At 41.3% G+C, this 22,042-nt stretch overlaps 1 protein-coding gene and 1 pseudogene across 1 annotated transcript; one reads left to right on the plus strand and one right to left on the minus strand.

Moving 5' to 3' along the window:
* Positions 1 to 435: 435 nt before the first annotated feature.
* Positions 436 to 14,168, plus strand: LOC138622181 (rhotekin-like; annotated as a pseudogene).
* A 1,909-nt stretch (positions 14,169 to 16,077) lies between these two features.
* arid6 (AT-rich interaction domain 6) lies at positions 16,078 to 20,727 on the minus strand. Its single transcript, XM_069700891.1, has 6 exons — positions 20,517 to 20,727; positions 19,741 to 19,897; positions 19,009 to 19,061; positions 18,576 to 18,673; positions 18,316 to 18,472; positions 16,078 to 17,863 (listed from the first exon to the last, which is right to left on the minus strand). The coding sequence occupies exons 1-6, from the start codon at positions 20,526 to 20,528 to the stop codon at positions 16,499 to 16,501; spliced, it is 1,842 nt and encodes a 613-aa protein (XP_069556992.1). The 5' UTR covers positions 20,529 to 20,727; the 3' UTR covers positions 16,078 to 16,498.
* Positions 20,728 to 22,042: the final 1,315 nt, after the last annotated feature.

The following is a 22,042-nucleotide window of genomic DNA, read 5'->3' on the forward strand; positions in this document are numbered from 1 at the left end:
CATTTAATTTAGCTGATGCTTTTATGTCTATACAAGCTGTACCATATTTTCAGACCTCAATAATATATTTCACCAAGTTTAAATTGCAGTATATCAGGTAACTTGTGCACAATGTGGGTTGATTTTGGTGTTCAACTTTCAGACTACATTTCTAAAAAACGATGTTTTTAACCATAGAAAGTCCTCATTTGCAAGATATATATTATATATATTCAAAATATTTGAACTGAAGGTAAAATTGTTTATATACATTACATTATAAACCTGTTATCATTAATTTAATATATTCTTTATAATGTACAAATTAAGCTTACAGTTTTTTTTTTTTTTTTTGTACTTGGCAAAAAGTAAACAGAGCCCGTGCAAGGCACCTCCCCCCCCCCCCTCTATTTATATGAAATGGTACGGTCCTGCCCTCAAAAAAAGGCGCGAACGATGGCGGTGGCCGCCATTGTTAAGAAGGAGCCATGGTGGAGCAACATGTCTCAGCTTCACTACGGAAAAGTGTGGCTTTCAAAAAAAATGAAAAGAATGCCGAGAGAGAGAAAGATGGGGAAGGCCGACACTTTGTCACCCCCAATTTTTGGTCTGTCTGGTGAGTGTCTGGTACTCGTGCAGCTTCAGGACGAGCAGCTATCCTCACAGCCTACCAATGAAGCAGCCCTGCTCACAACTGAAGAAGGATGTGTATTAAATAACATGTCAGGTATGGCAATTTCTTTTTTTTTTTTTTTAATTATTATTATTATTATTATGTATAAAAATGAAATAATTTTTTTAAAACCCCTTTCACTGATAAGAGTTCAAACTGTATTTATTTTTCCACTTCATGTCCACTGGAAGTCTACAGTTTTCATACATACTTGACCATATGCCATTTTACCGCCATCTGGTGGTGAAGTGGTGTAACCGCAGGCGATTTCTGTCAATAAAGGATTCAGTGCTGTTTTTTGTTTTTTTCCCATGTTGCGTGCATTTGATTGAAGTCAACAACAAAAAAATTTCAGTAGCTGCATTTCTGGTTATGATGTTATTGCAAATGGTATTATAATATGATAAATTGTCATACGCACTGTTTACACCACATAGCCAGGGCCTTCTTCAAGTTGATTATAGTCTTGTGAGGGAGGAGTGTGAAAATGGAGGAAGAGGAGAATGACAGCGCAAGTAGTACTTATGCAGATGATGTGGATGGAGCAAATGGAGAAGGTGTACACAACTGAGGATGTTGAGAAAAAAAAACAAAGCTGTTGGATGTGGAAGAAATTCAGACAAAGAGTCCTCCTTTTTGTTGAAAAGATTAATGTTTATTTAAGCAATATTCATTTTAAGTTATTCATGAATGTTGATAGAATTTTTCCATTAGAGAATTTTACCTTTGAAATTACATCGAAACTGTTAAAGTTGGCCTTAAGCATATGTCTTATAGAGAGTGAATTCCACTGTTTGCATTCATGTTTACACGGTGTCATATGTTCAAGGTCGGCGTGGGGTGCTGGGGTCCAATATGATCTGTTTTTTTTTCAAAGGCCCCAAAATCTGTGGCGGTGCCACGAGTACCACAAACCATTACCTCAGGAATTAATATTGTCACTAATGTGAATTGACCACAAAAAACTTTTTTAAAATTTTTTTTACACACTGACTTGGTTGAATTACATTAAAATGTACAACAGTTTATTACAGTGGGTCGAACTTTACTTAGTTATAATGCATGTGTTTTCAGTCCCTCCAGGAAATTGTGATCTTGCGATCGCAATAATGAATTACCGCACTATTAACTTTATTAGAAATAACTCGTAAACTTAGATTGATTACCCTAAGTTGGTTGTTATTCTTAGCCAAAGTGAATATCTGATTATAAATGTCTTTTTCAGATGTCGTTTATCAGTGTTTATAGTGTGTATACATGCTTTACTTTGCCATTCATTGGTGCATGTGATAGAGCCAGTTGAATAAAAGAATGAATGTTTGAGACTCTAATCCCTCATACTGCAACCTCCTGTAGGAAGGCTTAAGACTGTTTTGATCTCTCTGTTGAGTAACTAACTGCTCTGTCTGCAGGTCCACTATTAACACTGTTTGAGTCAGCTGTGAGATTAGCCGGATCACTCAGTGTACTGTCTGACTGCTCGGAGAGCGCAGCCAGCCTCGGAGGTAGCGCAGAGAAGCAACATGAATGATAACAACCAGGTTAGTGACAGGAGGGGATTTTGCATTTGTTGCATGTCGGGATGAATCTTAATATAGAGGTTTTACATGGAGATTTTTTTTTTTTTTACTCTTTATTTGTTTTGTTTTCCTTAAATGTATATCTGACGTAACCTTTTAAAGTTTTATGCGACAAATGTCAATTTATGTGTGAAAATTTTTTAACACTTATTGGGTCTCCGGTGAGTAATGCATTCATTTGAATGCATATTTTGTTTATGCTTGGAAAAACGGATGTCGTAGAAAATATAATGTTATTAGTCCGAAGACTGAGAAAATTACAAACCACATTTAACCATTAAAATGTTTTCTCTGAATCATTTGAAACAACACCACGGTATGTAATTCTTTGAGATCTTTTTCAGGTTGAAATCAAACATACCAACAAGGCTTAGGCTCAGGAAATATGACTGAATTATGCAACAGCGTTCTGATCCCGAAAAGCTGTACTTCAGCTAATATGCATGACTTGCATGACGTGGTTATGACACAAAAGAGTGTGAAACAGGTCCACAGAGTTTATAACATAATCAAGACTTGTTCGCTATATTGAAGTGAATGATTGGATTTTGCTGTTAAACTCACATCACCTGAAGTTTATCAACTCACTGATGGTTCCTTCTCACAGGACAACAGTGTATTTTAATTATGTCTGTAAATGTCTATTTACTCACAGTGTGAAAAGGAAACAAAAAATAGCTCTTAATCATCACGACAATACGTTGCAATGTCCACACCTGTAAAAATATTAAACAAAAATATTAAACAAAAATATCCCTCTAAACCAGAGACTCCTGTATACAAAGCTAATTAGGAAACATGCTTTTAAGTTGATTTTAAATAAAGAATTTAATTCATAAATTTCCCAAACTGTTTAAGAACTTGATTTGAACTTAACAAAGACGAGCAAAAGCTTTTTTTTTTTTAAATTTTTTTTATCAAAAAGACAAACATAATGGTCACTCCCCAGGGCGGGGGGGGGGGGGTTTCTGGGTTCCTTATGCAAGAGGTTTGGATCGATGCGCTCGAAAACTCCTGCCAGCAGAAACGGTAGATAGTTTGAAAATGACCAGACTAATAATAAAACGTGAAGCAAAAAAATAAAATAAAAATCACAACAGTGCATATTTATCCATCATCAATAGTGGAAATAAATATTGCAGTCTGGGCAAACGTAGTGGATAAATCGATCCAGTGCACCAGCTGCGGCTAAAAAAAAAGAAAAATCCAGTGTTCTCGCGCTGTTACTGCCTGGCCTATTCTCAGTGCCTGCGTCTCTCTCGCTGTGAACGAATCTCAGTTCTGATCTCAAATTTTCCCGACAGGACGAGGAGGTGCTGCGGCAGGTCGAGAGGGAGGTGCGAATGCGGGAGGGGGCCAGCAGGCTGCTGGCGGCCTGCTCCCAGAGAGAGCAGGCCCTGGAGGCCTCCAAGAGTCTGCTGACCTGCAACGCCCGCATCCTGGCCCTGCTCAGCCAGCTTCAGAGGATGAGGAGAGCACAGATCCTGCAGAGCGTGGGACGCAGGTCAGGTGGAGTGCAGGGATACGGCGTTCGTATCGGATAATGGATCAGTCGGAGGGATGTAGAAAAAGGGCTTGTTGTGTTAAGAAGCGAGTCACGTGTCGGTGGATATTGCCACACCCCCTACTGGCCACTAGAGGTCAGATGAGATAACTTTTGAAATCCATGAAAAACTATTTTCTGTTATGAAAGTAAAACGGAAAATGTTTTTGTAACAGATGTGTTGATTTAATGTTGAATTCATACATTTTTTAAGGCGTTTGTGGTGTGATTTGCTCTTGTGTTACTGTTGTTTTTTTGTTTTTTTTCCCCCCGTCCATCCTTTATACTATATGTGCTGCTCTCTCTATGTACGTATGTACGGTTGAAATATGATCTCTGTCTTTCACTGCAGGCCATCTCCATCTCCAGTGCCATGCACAGGAAAACTAGCACTTTCAGGTGAGTCTTAACAAAATATTTTGCCGCGGATAAAAGTACCTCAACCCGCCCTTTTGTATTTTATTTTTTTATTTGAGTAAAATCTCTTTAATGGTTTTTCTTTTTTTGCCCTTTGTAGACCTGCGAATCCCCCTCATGTGGAAAGACTCTGAGTACTTCAAAAACAAAGGAGGTGAGTCGAGAGCGTGCGATCAAGGGGGAACTGATTGTGCTGATGTGAAAGTCTTTTGATCTTAAGTGGATCAAAAGGGAGAAAAAAAAAATCAATTACGTGAACAAGAGTTTGGTAAATCGGAACACGTGACGACACTCGACGTCTACGCCTTGACTACCTCGAGTGAATATCGCCACAGAGATAAAACACGGATGTATATCAAGCGTTTGACTTTTCCTCCTCTAATGCCTTTACTCTCAGAGCTGCATCGCTGTGCTGTCTTCTGCCTGTTTCAATGCGGCACAGAGATCCGCGACACGGATCTGATGATGGTTGACCGCACTTTAACTGACATCTGCTTTGAAGACACTATCATTTTGTAAGTCGGGGGGAAAAAAAAAAAAGTTTTTTTTTTTTTTTCATGCTGCATTCTTGTTCATTCCCACTTCAAAGAGTCGAAATAAAGTAAATTCTTTGCACCTGTGTGAGCAGCGACGCGGTCAGTCCGGGGTTCGAGCTTCGCGTTGAGCTGTACAGCAGCTGTGTGGTCGATGACTTCTACCCGGGGTCTCTCGGACCCAGGAGAGGGATCCGTCTGGGGGGCTCTCTGGGACGCTCGTCGGGGAAAAAGATCCGTGCCGCGTTCGAGTCCGCCGCTCTCTGCGGATCCTCTTCCAGCGTAAATGCGAGTCCCGGAAGCATGTCGACGGCGTTCGCACCGGACCTGTTCAAACTGTAAGCATGACGGTTGTCCCTGAAAAACACACTAAAAGGGAGAATTTATGGTGGGTAAAAAAAAAAACAGTGTGAGTGCCCAATGACGTCTGTCTGCAGGGGGCCGAAGTATAACCTGCTGGCTCACGCAACACTGAGAGCCGAACACGTCCAAGAAGGTTTCAAGGCGCACGATTTTTCAGTTGCAGGAACAGGCGAGTCTCCTCTCGTTTTCTTGTCTCGCCTCTGCTAATCTTTTCTCCTCTTTAAAAAATTAGTAGTTCATCCGTTTTCTTTTTTTTGTTTTTGTTTTCCAGAGGATAGTCCCTTCTGGCTGCCTCTGTACGGAAACATGTGCTGTCGCTTGGTGGCTCAGCCTCAGTGCATGATTCAGCCGGTGATAAGTGGCCAACTCAAGGTCAAGGTGACTTGATCTTCAAAAAAAAAAAATGATCCCACCTCATAATCGTGCTTTCTTTTTCTTTTCCTTTTTCTTTTGTCATTTATCATCATCATCGCTCACAGTATCATTTCACTCCCTCCTCTCACCCAGCTTGAAGAGGACTTTAGTTATTGGGAAAATGTCACCGGTGTCCTCAGGGGGCAAACTCTTCTCTGCTATGGGAGTCAAGACGACCTGGAGTCTGAGGAGAAGTCGCTGCTGGCGATCCCCATCACAAAGGTTGGTTCTTAACAAGCAAAGTCTGAAGAGTAAAGCGATGGATTCATTTCAGCCTTCTGTTAAGGTTGATTGCAATAACACGTCGAGGCCACCAGGGGGCACTGATGAGTTAATAAATGTAGAGAAGTAACTTGAGAGCGTGGAATATTTTATGCCAGATTTCCTTTCTGTCCCATTCTGTTTGATAGATTATATAATTACTTTATAAAGCAATTGAATCCAAAATTTAATAGAAGTTAAATCGTACTTCAACTATCATACGACAGTCATTAAGACAGTCAGTCATCGTTTTCGACTTAAACCTCGCATGGCAAAACAATTGTGCAATTCCAGCATGTGGAAAGTTATCAAGGTTATTTATTTAAGTGTAACTGCACCTAAATAGCTTTCTGCCGTTTGAAGCATTTGCTTTTCATGCAAAATTGTAATTCTGCTTAACAACATTTCGGTGGGAAATATTGTACTTTTTCTCTCGACTACATTTATTTGACGGCTGTAATGACTATTTCGTTTTTACAGTAGGATTTTACTCAAAAGTATTTGGCAAGCTTATAAAATACAATGCATTATTAAATATTATATAGAGAAAGGTTTTTGTCTTGGGGCTAATTGGGAGACTCGTCACATTATTATGTCATTTAGATAATTGTTTTGAAGCTCAAAGAGGTAAGATTAACTACTTAACAAAACAGCACCGCCTTTAAGGAATTGAGATTTGTAATGAACTTTTCTTTTTTTCTAATCCCATAAATGTCAGACAACGGCTACATTTTACGGAACATTTTATCCTCGTAAGCAGGTACTCTCATTGAAATCGTGATTTTTTTTTTTTTTTTTTTTTAAATCTAAAGCAACTTCATACGACTACCACTTATGTAATTATGTGGCAATCTGGCAGTCATATTTGGAAAAACGTGTGTCTGTTTCTGCCTGCAGCATATTTAGTATTACCTCCTGCCAAATTGCATTTAGAGAATTTTGTCATCAAAAATTTAACCGAATTTCAGGAGACCAGCTGCTCAGCTATGTGGATGTGCCTGAAAACACTCCCTTTGCTCCTTTGCCAAGTGTATTTAAGAAATAAATCCAGCCTTAATCTCTAAATGATGAAACATGCATGTTTGTTTGTTTTGTGGTACATCAGGAGAGCCTCGTCAGTGTGTCCGAGAGAAATCCTGTCCAGTGCCAGAATATACACATCGTGACGCAGCGTCACGGAGAGGATGTGACCTACACGCTGACCACGCACGCCCCTGAAGACAGGCAGCGCTGGAGCGAGGCCCTCTGGCAGCACGTCTATAATATGGGTGAGGACCCCGTGGTCGTCGTTGTTATTTCAACTGTAGAAATACTTGCGGTTCCGTCTCTGCTGCTACCCGGTAGCGGAGCTGCTTTGACTAACCAGCTTCGGTTAACAAGCTGAGGGCGGGTTTCAAGTGACAAGTTTTGTTTGGCCTTCTTGTCTTTCAGTGACATTTTGTGTACAGAACCGGTTTTGCACACGGCAAAAGCCAACGCTTTTTTTTTTTCGTTATTAAATACTATAGAGTTAAGATATGCTGATAAAAAAAATATGAATAAAAAAATAAACGGGCAGAAGAAAAACAAACAGGAATGAAAACACAATATCTAATAATGCGATTTTATCCAAAAGCCCTGAAATACAATTCAAATGTTCGTTTGTACTCATTGTAAGGTTGTTGTTTTTGGTCAATTTCTTGGTTACTTTAAGGCTGGAGTTTGTGCTGTCAATAAGCTGATTTGGTTTCTGTTAAATATGAAGCTACAACCAGTAGGTGATCAGCCTAGCATAATAATATGCTCCGCGTTTACGGGACATCTGTTAATTGTAATGTCTGCCTACAGCCTGCTTTGTTAGGCGTTTAGGGGGTATGTGTAAGTTGTAATGTCTGCCTGAGAAGTCTGCGTGTGGGGCGTTCAAGGGAAATCGGTAAATTTCAGCCTCTAGCGATATAAAGCAATTAGTGGACAACACTAAATGGTAGCCTGCAGGCAAGGCGTTAAGCAGACATCTGTAAATTGTGGCGTCTGCTGACAGTCTGCAGGCGAGGCGTTAAGCGGACATCTGTAAATTGTCACATTGGTCACATGCAGCGCCACCCACCACCACGATTAAACACAGATGTACAGGAGGCTGGGTACTTTTTTTTTTTTTTACTCATTTGTTGTTGTTGTTGTTGTTGTTTTTTATATTGGCAATTTTTACATGTCAAGAATAATTTGTTCACAACACCTCATACAATTATGGCAGTTGTAATTAAGTTATTTGTTCCTATTTTAATGATAATTCTGCCAAGCTTGGAGTTTCTAGCTTACGAGACACTTCAGTAGCTTTTAGGAAAAGAAAATATAGGACGCATGCCCCAAATACCTTAAAGCTCTCTGCAATTCGTTTTTCACAGTTTAAACCTAATTTTTTTTTATATTTACCGGTGTAGATTATCGAAAATTGCCTAGTATGAAATTTGAAGAAAAAACAAAACAATAAAAGTTGAGCTACAAGACAGTTTTCAGTAGTGTCATTTGTAGTTTTACAACATCCTGTTGCAAGAAAATACTGCACCATCTGCATTTTTCCTGTATGAATGACTTTTTTTGAGAACTGGTTCGCATCTATTGTATGACACATGTGAAATTGACTAAGGGAACATTAGCCTGTGTGGCAGACTTGTCTATTATAAAGATGATGATGGATTCATTGTGTTGGCAAATGACTACGTGGCACCATGGCCAATATAAGACAGTGTGGGACTTTTATAATTAAAACAGAAGCATGCAAGATAGTGCACAGTATAATATAAGGTGTGGTGTTCACAACAATGAATTATTGTTGATGTCTAAAAATATCTTGACGATCCAGATGGACACAGTTAACATGGAGACATTCCAGAGACTTTGAGGTTTGTGAACTGTAACAAAGCCAAAAGTTACCTTGTGCGTGTTTGTTTGTTTTGAGAAACAGGTTGAGAGACTGAAAAGGATTTCAGAGCAGTTCCCCTTTTTGCATACGATTTTGTGTCGAAGATTTAAGAACCCATAATGACAAAGTCAAATTATGTTTTTTTGTTTTTTTTTAAAGAATATGTACAAATGGAATCAAATATAAAAATAATAATAATTAAAAAAAAAAAACCCAGTGATTTTGCATTCATGGAAATATTCAAATTCTTTGCTCAGGAACTCTGTTTTTGGAGTTAAGGTTCATCCTGTTTTTTTCTAATAATCTTTGAGATGTTTCTAGAACTTGGGTCAGACAAAATCGAATCCTATTACTGTCCGTTCTGCACTTTCTGTACATACAGAGAGGTAAAAAAAAGTCTTTGAACCTGTTGTCAGAGAACATGTTTGATGAATGAATGTGACACTCAATGTGAACAAGGGTGTGGTTGTCAACAATATTTTATTCAGGGTGTGTATGTCTTCACACTTTTTAATTGTACTTACATAATGCGATCTGCAAAGCAATGAAAATAAAAATGCTACAGTGACGCAGCACGCTGCATTTTAATGAGTACACTGACAAGTGCTATTTCTTTGTACTTTTACACATCCGTTTTTGTAATAAATACATCATATATAGAATTTATTTGCAGTTAAACGGCTTATTTGATCGCCTGGATCTTGAATCCAAGAAGCTGTTACATTTGAAGGTTGCGCAGACGCCAGATTTATGGCATGTACGGCAGTATCACAGCGCCATCTTTCACAAGATACTGATATGCCATGCAACAGGTATGACATGTTCTCGGGCTGATGTAAATATTGCAACGCCGCCAGCTTGACAGCTATTTATTTTTAAGGGTAATTTAACAGCTTAATTGCTGATGGCAAATTTAATTGCTGGCTAGTTTTTTTTTGGGGTGCCGTTCGCCTGCTTTGCAAAATCGCTGCTGATGCTGTTGTGTTGCAGGCCAGTGGAGACAGTGTTGTGATCGCCTCATGAAGATTGAGACGCCGAGCCCCAGGAAATCCATCACAGTGAAGCAGGGATCTCTGTACCATGAAATAGGTAGTGTATAACAAGCTGGGGGGGGGGGGGGGGGTATCATGTGCACACGCCGCCGCCTCGGTGTCAGTCAATCACATCCTCAAAGGACATGAGCAGCTCTTTAAAGCCACTGACTTTCGTTATTAATCAACATGTTTTCTTTCTTTCTCATCATTACTATTATTAATATTCACAACGTTGTTGTTTTTGCTATTATTATTATTATTATTATTTCATTTTTGGCATAAAAGACTGTTTAATTTGAGTGTATTTTTTTTTTCTACCTTTCTAAGCTTCTGTTTGTTTTGGTTTATTTATTTATTTATTATTGTGTATTTCATCGACAGGCATGTCTGCCTTGATTTGTACTTAGATTATTTGAAAAGTCTTCTTTGATTTAATAACTGCTTAAATGGCAAAAATGACGAGGCTGCATCTTTTGTTTTTCATTTAAATTTTTTTATTATTATACATTTTCTGACCACTTGGGGGCATAGGAAACGAGCTGATACTTCACATATTTATAACTTAAGTTGACATGGTCATCTCTTTAAACTTATTACACACCCAGTAGGTACACGCTCCACGAACATTCGTTTGAAGTCGTGTTTGTGTGAACTGCAAATAAATCTACTGTACTCAGTCTGCTCAAAACCCCTGAGGGAAATGTCTGGCTGCTAAATTCCAAAATGCCATTGATGAGTACAGTACTGAACTTTGATGTTTTTCTGGCACCCATTGGATTGTTTCGGTGCCATTTATTAAAAAAAAAAAGCCTTGTCATGTGCAATAACAAAATCTTTGATGCCAAGGCTCCTTCCACACGAATGAGTTTTAGTTTTAAAATGTGTTAATTTTGCCAGATTAACAGGAGCAAATCACATCAGTGTCAGTGAGTCACAGAAATTACCATAAAATTCAAAAAGCCTTTCAGTTCCCAGCTTTATGGCTTCATTATCTAAATTCCCTCCTTCTCATCAGCGTTTTATTATATTATATATTGTATTTGGGAGCATGCCTGATTTGATTGACAGTCCTGGGGAAAGGTAAGGTTCCCGGTACAGGTGGGCTGGGCTTTGTGTCCTCAGATTCACCGATTCACCGATCCACCGCTCGCCTCTCCCCAGCTGTTCCAAATATTATCTCTTCTGGCGCCGAACTCGAGGCTTCAGAATGTCAAATCGCAAACTATTGTATAACATCACGGTTTGTTTGCTGCTCTTTCCACACGCACGGGTGTATCAAAACACCTGAGCCTACTCCGTGAAAGGTGAAACATCTATCCCTCCGTACCGAGCCGAAAAGTAGACGAACAAGTACGAGCAAATAGCAGTATCTAAAAGATAAATTCCACTGCCTAACAATGACCCGGGACAACAAGCCAGACGCTCGTCAACATGGATAGGCACATTATGTGCGACACCCGCTGACAAAAATGTCCGTCATGCTGATAAAAACATCTGCTACTCTCCAAAGCAGGAAACTGAGGAGGGGAAGAAATGTTGGCACCTAAAATGTTGGTGTGTTTTTATAACCAAGAAAACAGGACAAAGTAGTCCAGTGAAGGAACTGAAGCACGTATCAACCCCTTCTCATCATACAATGTTTCCAGTCACAAAGAGAGACATTTGAAATATTTGATCTGGAGCCCGATAACGATAATGTATTTTTCCTTCCTCTTCTCCTGCAGTAACACCCTCCTCTCCCAGTAAGGGCCCCGTGGTCCCCGATGTGTCTCTTGAGATCCGCGCTTTGCTCTACTCCTACCACAAGAAAAGGTAAGCCTTCTAACCCCAGAGGACAAATCCTCCCACCGTTCGCCTTTTCCTACCCCACTGCTTGATTTTTGACAGTATACCGCCATCTCAAGATATTTTTATTTGATTTCTTTCCAAAAGAAACAAAAAGCACGAGACAGTTCAGTCACGAAAGCAAAATGCATTCACTCCGTGAGGCGCGTGTGACCGAGCAATAAATGATGCAGGTTATTTTTGAACGTTTAATATTAAAGCTCAGTAGCTCAAACCAGCTTCTTCAGCTGGAATTTCTGCAATTCATTACTAAATTAAAAATAAAATTGTACACCGTTTCGGAGTGAAACCGACAAAAACATCAAAAGCAGAGGAGCTGGAAAGAAAATAGAGAGAGAAAAAAAAAATGGAAAAAGAGTTTTTCAGCACTACATTGATTGTACTGCCGTAGAGGTAAATATACGGATACACAAGCAAATCAATAAATAGATAAATAAATAAAAATCTATGACTAGAAGCATCTCCTAACACTCCCAATACCACTCATGATCTCTTGTTTGTTGTGACAGTCTAACGCTCCTTCGCATTGTAGCTACAAGCACTGGAAGACATGCTTCTGACTATTTCGAGTCCTACTTGTCTGAGTTTGACAAGTTGCTGATTTGAGCGAAAGAGCAAAGAAATTCCCGCTCACGGTGGCTGAGCGGGAATTTGCTCTTTCGCTCAAATCAGCACAGGTGGGTCAATACAGGTGGGTTCGATTAAAAAATGCATATTTTGCGATGCATGTTTGCCTTTCAATGCTTCAGTGGAAATTTTTCTTTCAACGATTCAGATCGAAACATACATTTTTGGGCTCTCGGATTGTTTTGAATCTTAAAGTTACTGCATTTTTGCGCGATATCTCAGCCTATTTTATGTTCATAGTGTTACATTCTCTGTTAAGTCATGTCAAAAATAAAAGTTTTTTTTTTGCTCTGGGATTTATGTGATTCCAGCTTTAATAACAAGTTGCATATCAGTTACTTTTAGGTCAGTTTCTTCATTACATTGAAAACAAAACCAAACAAGCGACAATAGACAATGTCTTGGACTTGGGACTGAGACGCATAATGCCCATAATACAATGCGGGTCATGCCATCAAACACTGACACCGCTATTTTCAAGTCTGACAATGGAGAGCAAACAAAAGTTACAAGTTTAAGTCCGCACACACGCGAGTCAGACCTACACATTGCATGCTCGTGCACACACGTGTGGCTGCGGGTGAGACCGTCGCTGTCTCGCGAGCCTGGGAGTTTTCCATCTCTGTATGGAAAAGGCAGATGACCCGCTGCTGATTTTCCGCCAGTGAATTTGCACAGAAAGTGTCGCATCATCTCAGATCTCAACCACAGACTCAATATAAAAGCATCCGGGTCCGAAAAATGAGGCCCATGCGGATTTGCCTCAAGCTGCAATACCACCGAGTGCCACTAGAGGTAAATAAAATTGCTCCTGTTTATTAGTTTTCTGGCGGTCCATCTGAAAATAATCCCGTCATTAATTAGAAAACTAGCTTCGAAAAGGCGTGGTTTTTTTGGGGGGGGAGGGTGTCCGTTTGATTGACAGGCCTGTGGTGCAGTCGGGTTACGGCTGTCGGTGGGCGGGCTTTCAATCAGATCCACTCGGATCCCCGAGCTCGGCCAAATGTGGTCACTTCTGGCTCCAAACTAGCAAGATGGCGGCGGCAAAATTTTGATCATAAGTGCAGTTCACAAACCAACAGGTGACGTCACTGCTGGTTGCCGCTTGATCTCAACTGAATTAACGCCGATCACGAAAATGTCAAGCTCAAAATTCCTTTCAAATGGGAGGAAGAAATTATTCGCAACCCGAGAACGCAGTAAAGTTCAACAGCACCACTAATTCGCGTCTCCAAAATGGCCATTAAAATAAATCACCCCCTCTCTCAATCAGATCATAACAACTGATCATTCTAATCCTCATGCAGGGAGCATTTACTGTCGTATAGTATTGAGTTTAATGTGATTAACCTGTCAGCGGTTTTCATTTAATGGCTGATCAGTGAGAATGTGATGAATTCATATTTGAAATGTACTTCGCAGAGTTGTGAATGCTTTTCACTTCATTTGCTTCCGAGTACATTTGAAAGTACGACCAACCTAATCATGCCACATGACCCTTTCGACAACGGATGATGAAGTTAAAACACTGATCAGGTAGATCACGTAGTTTAAAATACAAATGCATTTCCTCCTATTTTTAAAGGTTAATGTGACTCACTCACTGGTCACAGGGATGGGGAAAATAATGCTTTGTGTGTATTCTGGTAAGAAAAAGGGAATATATCCTCATACCAGCCGATAACCAGATAATAACTCGCGGTTGGAGCTGTGGTTCGTACGAATAGCTCCATATGTCACGAAGGTGTGATGTGTGTCGCTTGAGCAGACTGGGAATGTTAATTGGGGCGTTTGGCACAAACACCATCTCAATGTCGACTCACCTGTCTTGTACATGGACTATTAGACACACAAAAAAAATAAATAATGGATTAGAATTGATTGATGTTTATTTGATCACACATCAGGACGTTATTATTGTTTTGTCAAGTTTTCTTTTCTTTTTTTTTTTTTTTTTTTTTTTTTTACAGTTATTGATGACCTCGCCACAGTCACACTGGAGAAGTGAGAAACTGTTCGTATTCTGTCCGCCTGTGTTAAACGACCCCGGTCGAAGGAAAACGGACGCCGACGTGATTTAAACGGGGTTTGTTTCAAAAGCCGCAGAGGACGGCGGACTCGCTGTGCCGTACTTTTACGTTTTCCTTCTTCTACTGCATGAATTTCAACTGTTGTTTATCCAACCAGCGTCATTCACATTGAAACGGTGGAAAAACGGACTTAGATTTGTTTGAAATGCAGCAAAGTCTTACAGTAGCGAGTGCACAGTCTAAATATGTGTGTGTACCATAACCCATTACAATGACGCATATCACAGCCTCGTTTTTGGGGAGGAATCCACCCTGGACTATTCTCACGTAAGTGTCTCACATGAATGACAAAAAAAAAAACATGAAATGACATCCTGCTATCACTTTAAAATTGACGGACGGGTCAGTTAAAACGGGGCCTAAAACTCTGCAAACACCAATTCAACCGAATCCAAGTATTTCATATTTTCTGCCGCTTTTTAATGTCCCGTAACAACACGTACTGTCCTTTTCACTTCTGAGAAATCCAACTGCTATCCAATCTTACCACCTCAGACAGTCACTATTTAATGCTTTGGAGCTGAAACCACGAAAGCAGTCCGACTCGCGCCCCCGAGTCTTTCTGCCGAGTCACCGGCCAAATATTCTGAAAGCATTATTTATTGTTAACTGTCAGCTGTTAATTCAGTTGGCAGCACTCCTTTGCAGTTTCTATCTTCATCATCATCTTGTGGCCACACCCCTTCTGAAGCCACCGTCCAACTTGATGGATCATACAGTTGATAACGCGTGGCTCGACCTTACACGTACAGATACCATCCTTCAGAGCAAGAGGGAGCCTATTAAAACTCGATCATTTACTTTTCACAACCGGGATGTTTTAGTTCTACCTCTTGAATCTGGAGGTAATTTAGATGGGATGAAGATGAGGCACCAGAACAGCAGTCTAATCAGGAGTTTTCTGTGTAGGCTGATGCCAAAAAGCAAATGCGTGAAATCAATTTCAGCGTGCCATAAATTCGCTTTCACGATACTTTGTCCTTTCAAAATGATTCATAAATCCATACAGCACAATAGGTTGTAATATTACTTTGATTTTTAATTTTTAAATTTTTTTTTAATATAAAGTGTCTGATGTTATGTACTTAATGAAAGCTCGACAAATTTGAGCTTGTGAATTCGGGCCAAATACAATGCCTGACTGCATTCCTGACAATATTTTGAAATGAAATGTGGAACATGCCAGAACCATGCTGTGTTAAGACCCGATTTTCACACCGTCTCAGTAAATTCTGTCCAACTCAAAACGGGTGTTTTTTTTTATGTTGGGTTTTGAAAAGACCCCCCCCCCCCCTACCCGCTACCCCCCAAGTTTAACAATAACCTGCTACGTGTCTATGTGCTAGGATTTACATTTTTCCATAATTGTTGTCGACAAACCAAACCCAGGAAGCAGCGCAATCATCTTTTATTATCACCTTTGTATCGCAGAACATTCGTGATGTTGAAGAGCAATTTGCACAACTATTACCCGTGTCTAAAATTAGAGCGGCGGGAGTGTCGCCTCCGTCTCCCGTGTCGTCGTCATTCCTGAACACTTCTCACACATAAGAATTCGGGCAATAACAGAGTAGTAAACGGCGCATTGTCGTGTTCAAGCATGACTCATGAAAACAAAGCCTGTATGATGGAGGTGTCGTAGTTTCAACTGACGGATGTTTTTCTCTGGTGTGTTTTTTTGCTCAGAGATACTGCAGCAAATATGAGATTTGGATATAAAATTGAATTTCACACATGAAGCCATAGTTTCATACAAATAGAAATACTTTAATTATAGAAAAAAAAAGCACATCTCCTCCTCCTCCTCCTCCTCCTCCTCCTCCTCCATATAGCTCGGAAGATGGCACAAAAATGCAGTTATGACTTGCTCATCCCAATTATATTGCAAAACTCTCAAACAGATGGGATGGCAAGTCATTTCGTGTTTGATTCATTTAAAAACCTTTGGTGGAAAATGATGACAACAGGATCAGTCGACCGACAAAAGAGTCGTGAAACGTCTGCCTTATTTATTAGAATTTATTTATATTTACATGATCATTAGGTCAAAGTGTACACGAGTGATATTTCTGTACAGGAAGGTCAACAATCCGGCTCTGTCACTTGATTCGAACGGGTTAATCATTGAATTTGTTTTGTTGATTTGACAGTTAATAACTGAATTATATGCAAAACGTATAACTTCAATAAGATTAGTATATAAAAGAGCAAGTCAGCTTTAATGTGGTGTTGGTGTGTTAGTGTAAAAAAATGGTGTTCACGACGAGCTTGAGATGATCTTCGTCAGCTTCATGAGCTCTTCGGTGGTGAACTGCAGCGGGGAGGCGGAGCCTGAATTCATCATGAGCACGGTCGAGGGCCCCCGCTTCTGCTTTCCGCTTCACTCCCTGGACGACGTCGCCCGTGTAGAACTTGGAGGCGAAGCCCTGCTGCCCTCCGAGGGGACTCGGGTCAGTTTTCACCCGGACGGCGGGGGGAGCCCGGGTCTCTTTGTCCTCCCGAGAATTTGGGGATTTGGAGCCGCGCGGCCCGCCGACGTCCTTCTGATCGAACGGGCGGACGTCGCGGCTCGCTGCGTTGTTCGGTACGCCGCCCGAGGGGAAAGGATTGTAGCCGGTGAAATGGTCGTGGCTCGTGTCGCGGCGGCTGCCGCCGGTCGTCTGTGCGGTCAGCGTCGGGCTCGGCGCTTTCCTCAGCCTCAGGTCCTCGGCCGCGCTCTGGTGCTGGGGACTCGCGCGGCGGGTCAGGTCGGTGGGCTGGACGTCCGTGTCGGCCCACTTCCTTTGTCCGTACCCGGAGCGGTCCTCCTGCATCGGAGGAGGAGGAGCCTCCTTCGCTTGGTGCGTCGTGGCCGAGGACCCGTACAGCTTGAGCCAGTTGTGAAGCACGGACAGCGGTATCTCGATCTCCACCTTGCCTCCCCTCTCTCGAGGGAGGCCGGTCACTATTTGACTCAGATCGAGGCCCCGGACCTCCGCTCCCGCCTCTCTCTCGTCTTTGGGCCTCGTTGTGCAGTCTGTTTTCGGAGAGCTGGGTTTCGGTGCCGTCTCCGCGACGTCTTCGTCCGTTTCCGCCGTCTCGGCTTCGACGTCGATGACCAGCGCCTCGCTTGCTTCGACGGGGACGGGGTGGGTCGCGGCCCCCTCGCCGGACCCGTCGTCTCGCGCCTCGCGCCCTTCTTTTCTCGCCGCCCCCGCGCGACGAGCGTCGTACAGCGTGGAGGGCCTGTTCAAAAACTTCAGGTTCTTGCTCGGCGAAGGCGGGGCGAACGACGAGACGGGGCTGCCGTCGGCCTTCGGGGCCGACGCTTTGAGGCTGAGGTTGAGGGGCTCGGTCAGTCCGGATGTGGTTTTGTACTGCTCTGCCAGGTAGCGCAAGTTCTCCAGCGGCCCCTTGACCGCGTCCGCCGAGCTCGGTAGAGACGGATGGAAAGGGAAGTGCGTTTTGAGGGCGGAGGAGGGGGCGCCGTGGGGCGTCAACACCGGGGACGCGACGGGGACATAGGGAGGCAAGACGCCGTGGCTCGGCGGATAGTAGTGAGCGTAGTGGAGCGGCAGAGAGAAGAGACTCCTGTGCGATTCCGACTGGAGGTGGCTCGGGCTCTGATTGGAAACACAAGAGGTTCATCAGGTTAGACTCAGACGAGTTGCTTGATTCCATTCTCACAGCTAAATAGGTGACAGGTTTCTGTTAGTCGTCACGCCAGTCTCTCTTTTTTCTTCTTCTTTTTTTTTTTTTTTTTTAAACCGGCTGCTGTTCAATACTTCCCCTGCAGACGATGACAGTGGGAATTTCCCTTATAAATCTGGGCAAGGAAGCAAAAAAAAAATAAATAAAGCATAGAAAAAATAGCGTTCTTCAGCTTTAATGCTCTCTTTACCGTTCTTTAAAGGAAAAACTCGCAAAGGTTTTTGTCGCATCCGGATTATTTAACGAGTCGCTTTTTTGTACGATTTATAAGTCGCTCGGGGGGAGAAAAAAAAAAAGGGGGCTCTTCCCGTAAATGATCATATTTCTTTCGCAACGAGTGCTGAACATGGTAAACGCCGCCAACCTGTTGCAGCGGTATCGATAGCGTCTTGCGTTTGGCCGGACTCTGACCGCAGCCGTCGTCTTTGCCGTAGCTGACGTAGTGGAAGGGCTTCGGCTGGCGATGGGGAACGGCGGTCAGCAGTATGCCCCTCACGTGGCACTCGTACGGCAGAAGCAACCTAGACAAAACAACAAGACGGGTCAGATAACGGCATCGAGTGAAAAACATGCCGCGCGCCCCCTCGCAACCCGACGCTCGCGCGGCGTGGGCTCGAAACTCACTTCTCGTAGTGTCTGCGGGTGCAGGTGGCGGCGCTCGTGCTTCGAGGGTTCCCGCCGAGAGTATTGTAAACCTGTTTCCAAAGCTGCTGAGCGGTCACCTGGAGCAACGCAAGATAAGTCTATTACACATTCGCTCGTATAAGAACAAGTATGCAGCATGTAGCCTGAGATAATTCACGATGCACATTCCTGAACTCGCGTTGTCAAAACGTTCTACGGAAGAACATCAGTCGCTTTACCGTCTAGCTCAGTTTTATTTTTGTGACATCATCAGTTACAAGAATGTAAGAAGTATTAGTGTTGATGTTGACTGCGACAACCTCATCAATATGAATTTATTTATTATCAAAATTTAAAAAAAAAATACCTTTATTCAATTTCTACTAATGACAGCAGTAAAATGTACGGTGAATTGGAATGGGGATTTGATTACCTGGTGGTAGCCTCCCAAGTCACTGACGGTCTTGAACATCACAAACAAATCAACTGAAAAACAGGTGAAAGACAAATGATCAACCAAACCTTCCGCAATTGAACTGTTTTGATTGTAAAACAATTTGCTATCTTATTATTTTCGTGCATGTTTGTTTTATGAAATGATAAAAAGTTGTGAAATAATGTTTATCACAGTTTTTTTCCATCAACAGTTTCAATTTTCTTTGCTTTTTTTTTGTCAAACACGTCCAAAATCTAAGAATATTCACTCCTCAATAACAATAAAACAAAAAAAAAAAAAGGAAAGAAGATGCATTTTAGAGGCTTGAATTAGCGAATGTTTAAGTTCAGAAATTGGCTACACTATCAGGCAATTGCACATTAATCTTTTTAATTATTTGATCATTTGAGAAATGACTAAATCACTGATTTACTCCATGTTGGTAGAGATGCTAACGTTTGTTACTTTTGACGTATTCAACCCTGCTGACTTCTTGGTGGGTTCACCATTACACACATTGTTAAAATCCACACAGCTGGAATTTTCAATATAGTTTTGGAGCGGACGGATAAATAATATTTCTATGTTTTTAACACCGTGTAATTGCGCTGTAGAAAATCGTTGGAGGTTTTTTTTTTCTTCCTAATGCACAAAATAAGTGTATGAAAATCCAGTTTGCTCACACTCGGACTGTCTATATAAATGTGCGAAAATAATATTTATAAGTACTTTGCTTGAAGCCCAGATGTGGGATCCTCTCGATGGGCGTGTCTCTCCTCTTCATCAAAAGGTAGAGATCTTTGAGGAATTGATCCTGTGTGATTTCCTCCACCGGCTCTTTGATTCTCCCCTCTCGGCATTCTCCGTCCGCCATTTCCATGAGGACCTGAAAACACCGTTAACGCGACATAACGTTGAATATTTAGGCATTTTAAAAGGATCACGTCGCAGTTGTGTTTTTCTCTGACGGCTCGATGCCCGGCTGCGTTCCGCCAAACAACGCCCCTTAGATCGGAGATTCTCGGGTGACAGACGCGTCAGTGTTTTGTGGTCACGTCATCTTGACTGATGCAGGTTTTCGGACCTCGTAATCAAAGTTGAATCGCGTGCGTCGTTAACCCCGTCCCCACAGTGGCCTCAATGAGCTCTTTCATTCCCTCGCTTCCACTGATTTGTTCTACTGTTCTGAATTCAACAACGTAAAACCGCTAAACGCGGAATAGCCTTCATTTAAAATCAGTTTCAGTGTGATATTATTTTTTCCTAACGCCTCTTTACGTGGATTTTTTCTTTTTCTTTCCCCCATTCGAATTACAGAAGAGATCGAAGAAAGCTAACGTCAGTCGACTGCACATCGCCTGAGAACGAACGGTGACGAGCAGCCACGTTCACTCAGCGACGCACGAACAACAAAACAACAGTGGCATCACTTTTTACAAATCGTTTTGATCAGTAAAATAAAACGATACTCTTTTCTGAATTCTATCAGAAATATTGCTGCTCACCTGTGTTTCCATCGGAAGGAATAAGGATGGATAAGATTATCTCATTGCCTTCACAATCACAGGAGAAGCTTTTTTTTGGCAAAGTTGGCGATCCCTTCCGCGAATTATAAAAATATGAAAATCACTGCCACCGGTTATTAGTGTCCTGTCACGTCAGTTGCACACTTGTCCCTCTGGCGCCTGTGACAATAAAAAAAAACTGACTGAGGGTGTTTACTCTTTAACGTCTACCTGCTGACATTTCTGTCGTCGGACCAGTTCAACTAGATCCGGGCAATGTGCCCAAAAAAACAAACAAAAACTGCGTACTGGAATACACCTCACATATTGACAGAATAATGAGGAAATGAGTGACAATTAGTGCTCATCATATTCTACTCACATTTACACTCTTTTATTCATTTATTTTGTATTTGTGACAGATCCGAGCCCGTAAAATTAATCAGTTATTGATCTTCATATGACTGAACTTGAAGCTGTACCAAAATCTTTACTTTGATTGTTCAATTTAGCGTCAAATTGTCTGTATTATGATGCTTTGCAATGACAATACACATGCCAAAAAAAATATTTTTTTTTTCTAATTCCCATGAGCATGAAGCTGATGCGTTTTTTTTGTTTGTTTTTTTAGGTCTGTTGTTTTAAAGTGTGCAGTGTCAGCTGATTATTGGGGAGAAGACAGAAGCAATCATTTTGATTTTTGTTGAGATGTTTATAAAAAATTGAAATCATGCGAGAAGTGGAGAGGGAAAGTTGACTGTTTGGTAGAGCTGTTAAAAACTCTGTCCGAAACACAAAATTGTTGGAATGTGTTGTATTTTAAAACGTGATCCACAAAAGAGCCATTATGTCAGAGTTTCATCTAAAAGGTAAATAAAGCTGTCTAATACATATAGTGGAATAGAAAGTGCAATAATTCTCTAAAGTTTAGTTAAGTGGAAGCATAAACATAGCATCAAATTGAAATACTCAAGTAAGGTACAAACACCTCAAATTTACACTTATGGACGTTACTTTAGCAAATGTACTTTCAACCACTGCAAAAAAAAAAAAAAAAATCACATTTAAAATAACCTAATAATTTTCAGCAAGTTGCCTGTATAACATTTCAGAGTACCTTATTTACACAGATGTAAACTTTTCACAACTCTTTTTCTCAATATCTTAGAACATGCTTTTATTAGCCATCATTTATTAATCTTGAAGTGTTGAGCCTCGCCTACTGAACCAATTTCAGAGAAAAGGCAGGGTTAATTCTTGAAACTATTGAAATGATAAGAGTTCATTTAAAGTAGACCAGCTGGATGGAACATATACAGAGCGTGGAATAAAAGGGCAGCGCTTTTAAAATCAACAAATATGCGGAGTGGATACCATAAAACTGGAACTGTTATCGTCGTTGAGTGACGATGTGCTTTGTCCTCCCCAAATTCATTCTTGGATGCAGCAGTGTTTTTCTTGATGGGATTATGACAGCTTTCTGCGGTGAAGTATGGCAGTCTTTGTGTTTTGTTTACAGTGCAGGT

The sequence above is a fragment of the Brachyistius frenatus genome, unplaced genomic scaffold (genome assembly GCF_029030835.1).
Source record: "Brachyistius frenatus isolate BFR_SWC_R1_liver_20210118 unplaced genomic scaffold, ASM2903083v1 Contig_35, whole genome shotgun sequence".
NCBI lineage: Eukaryota > Metazoa > Chordata > Actinopteri > Embiotocidae > Brachyistius > Brachyistius frenatus.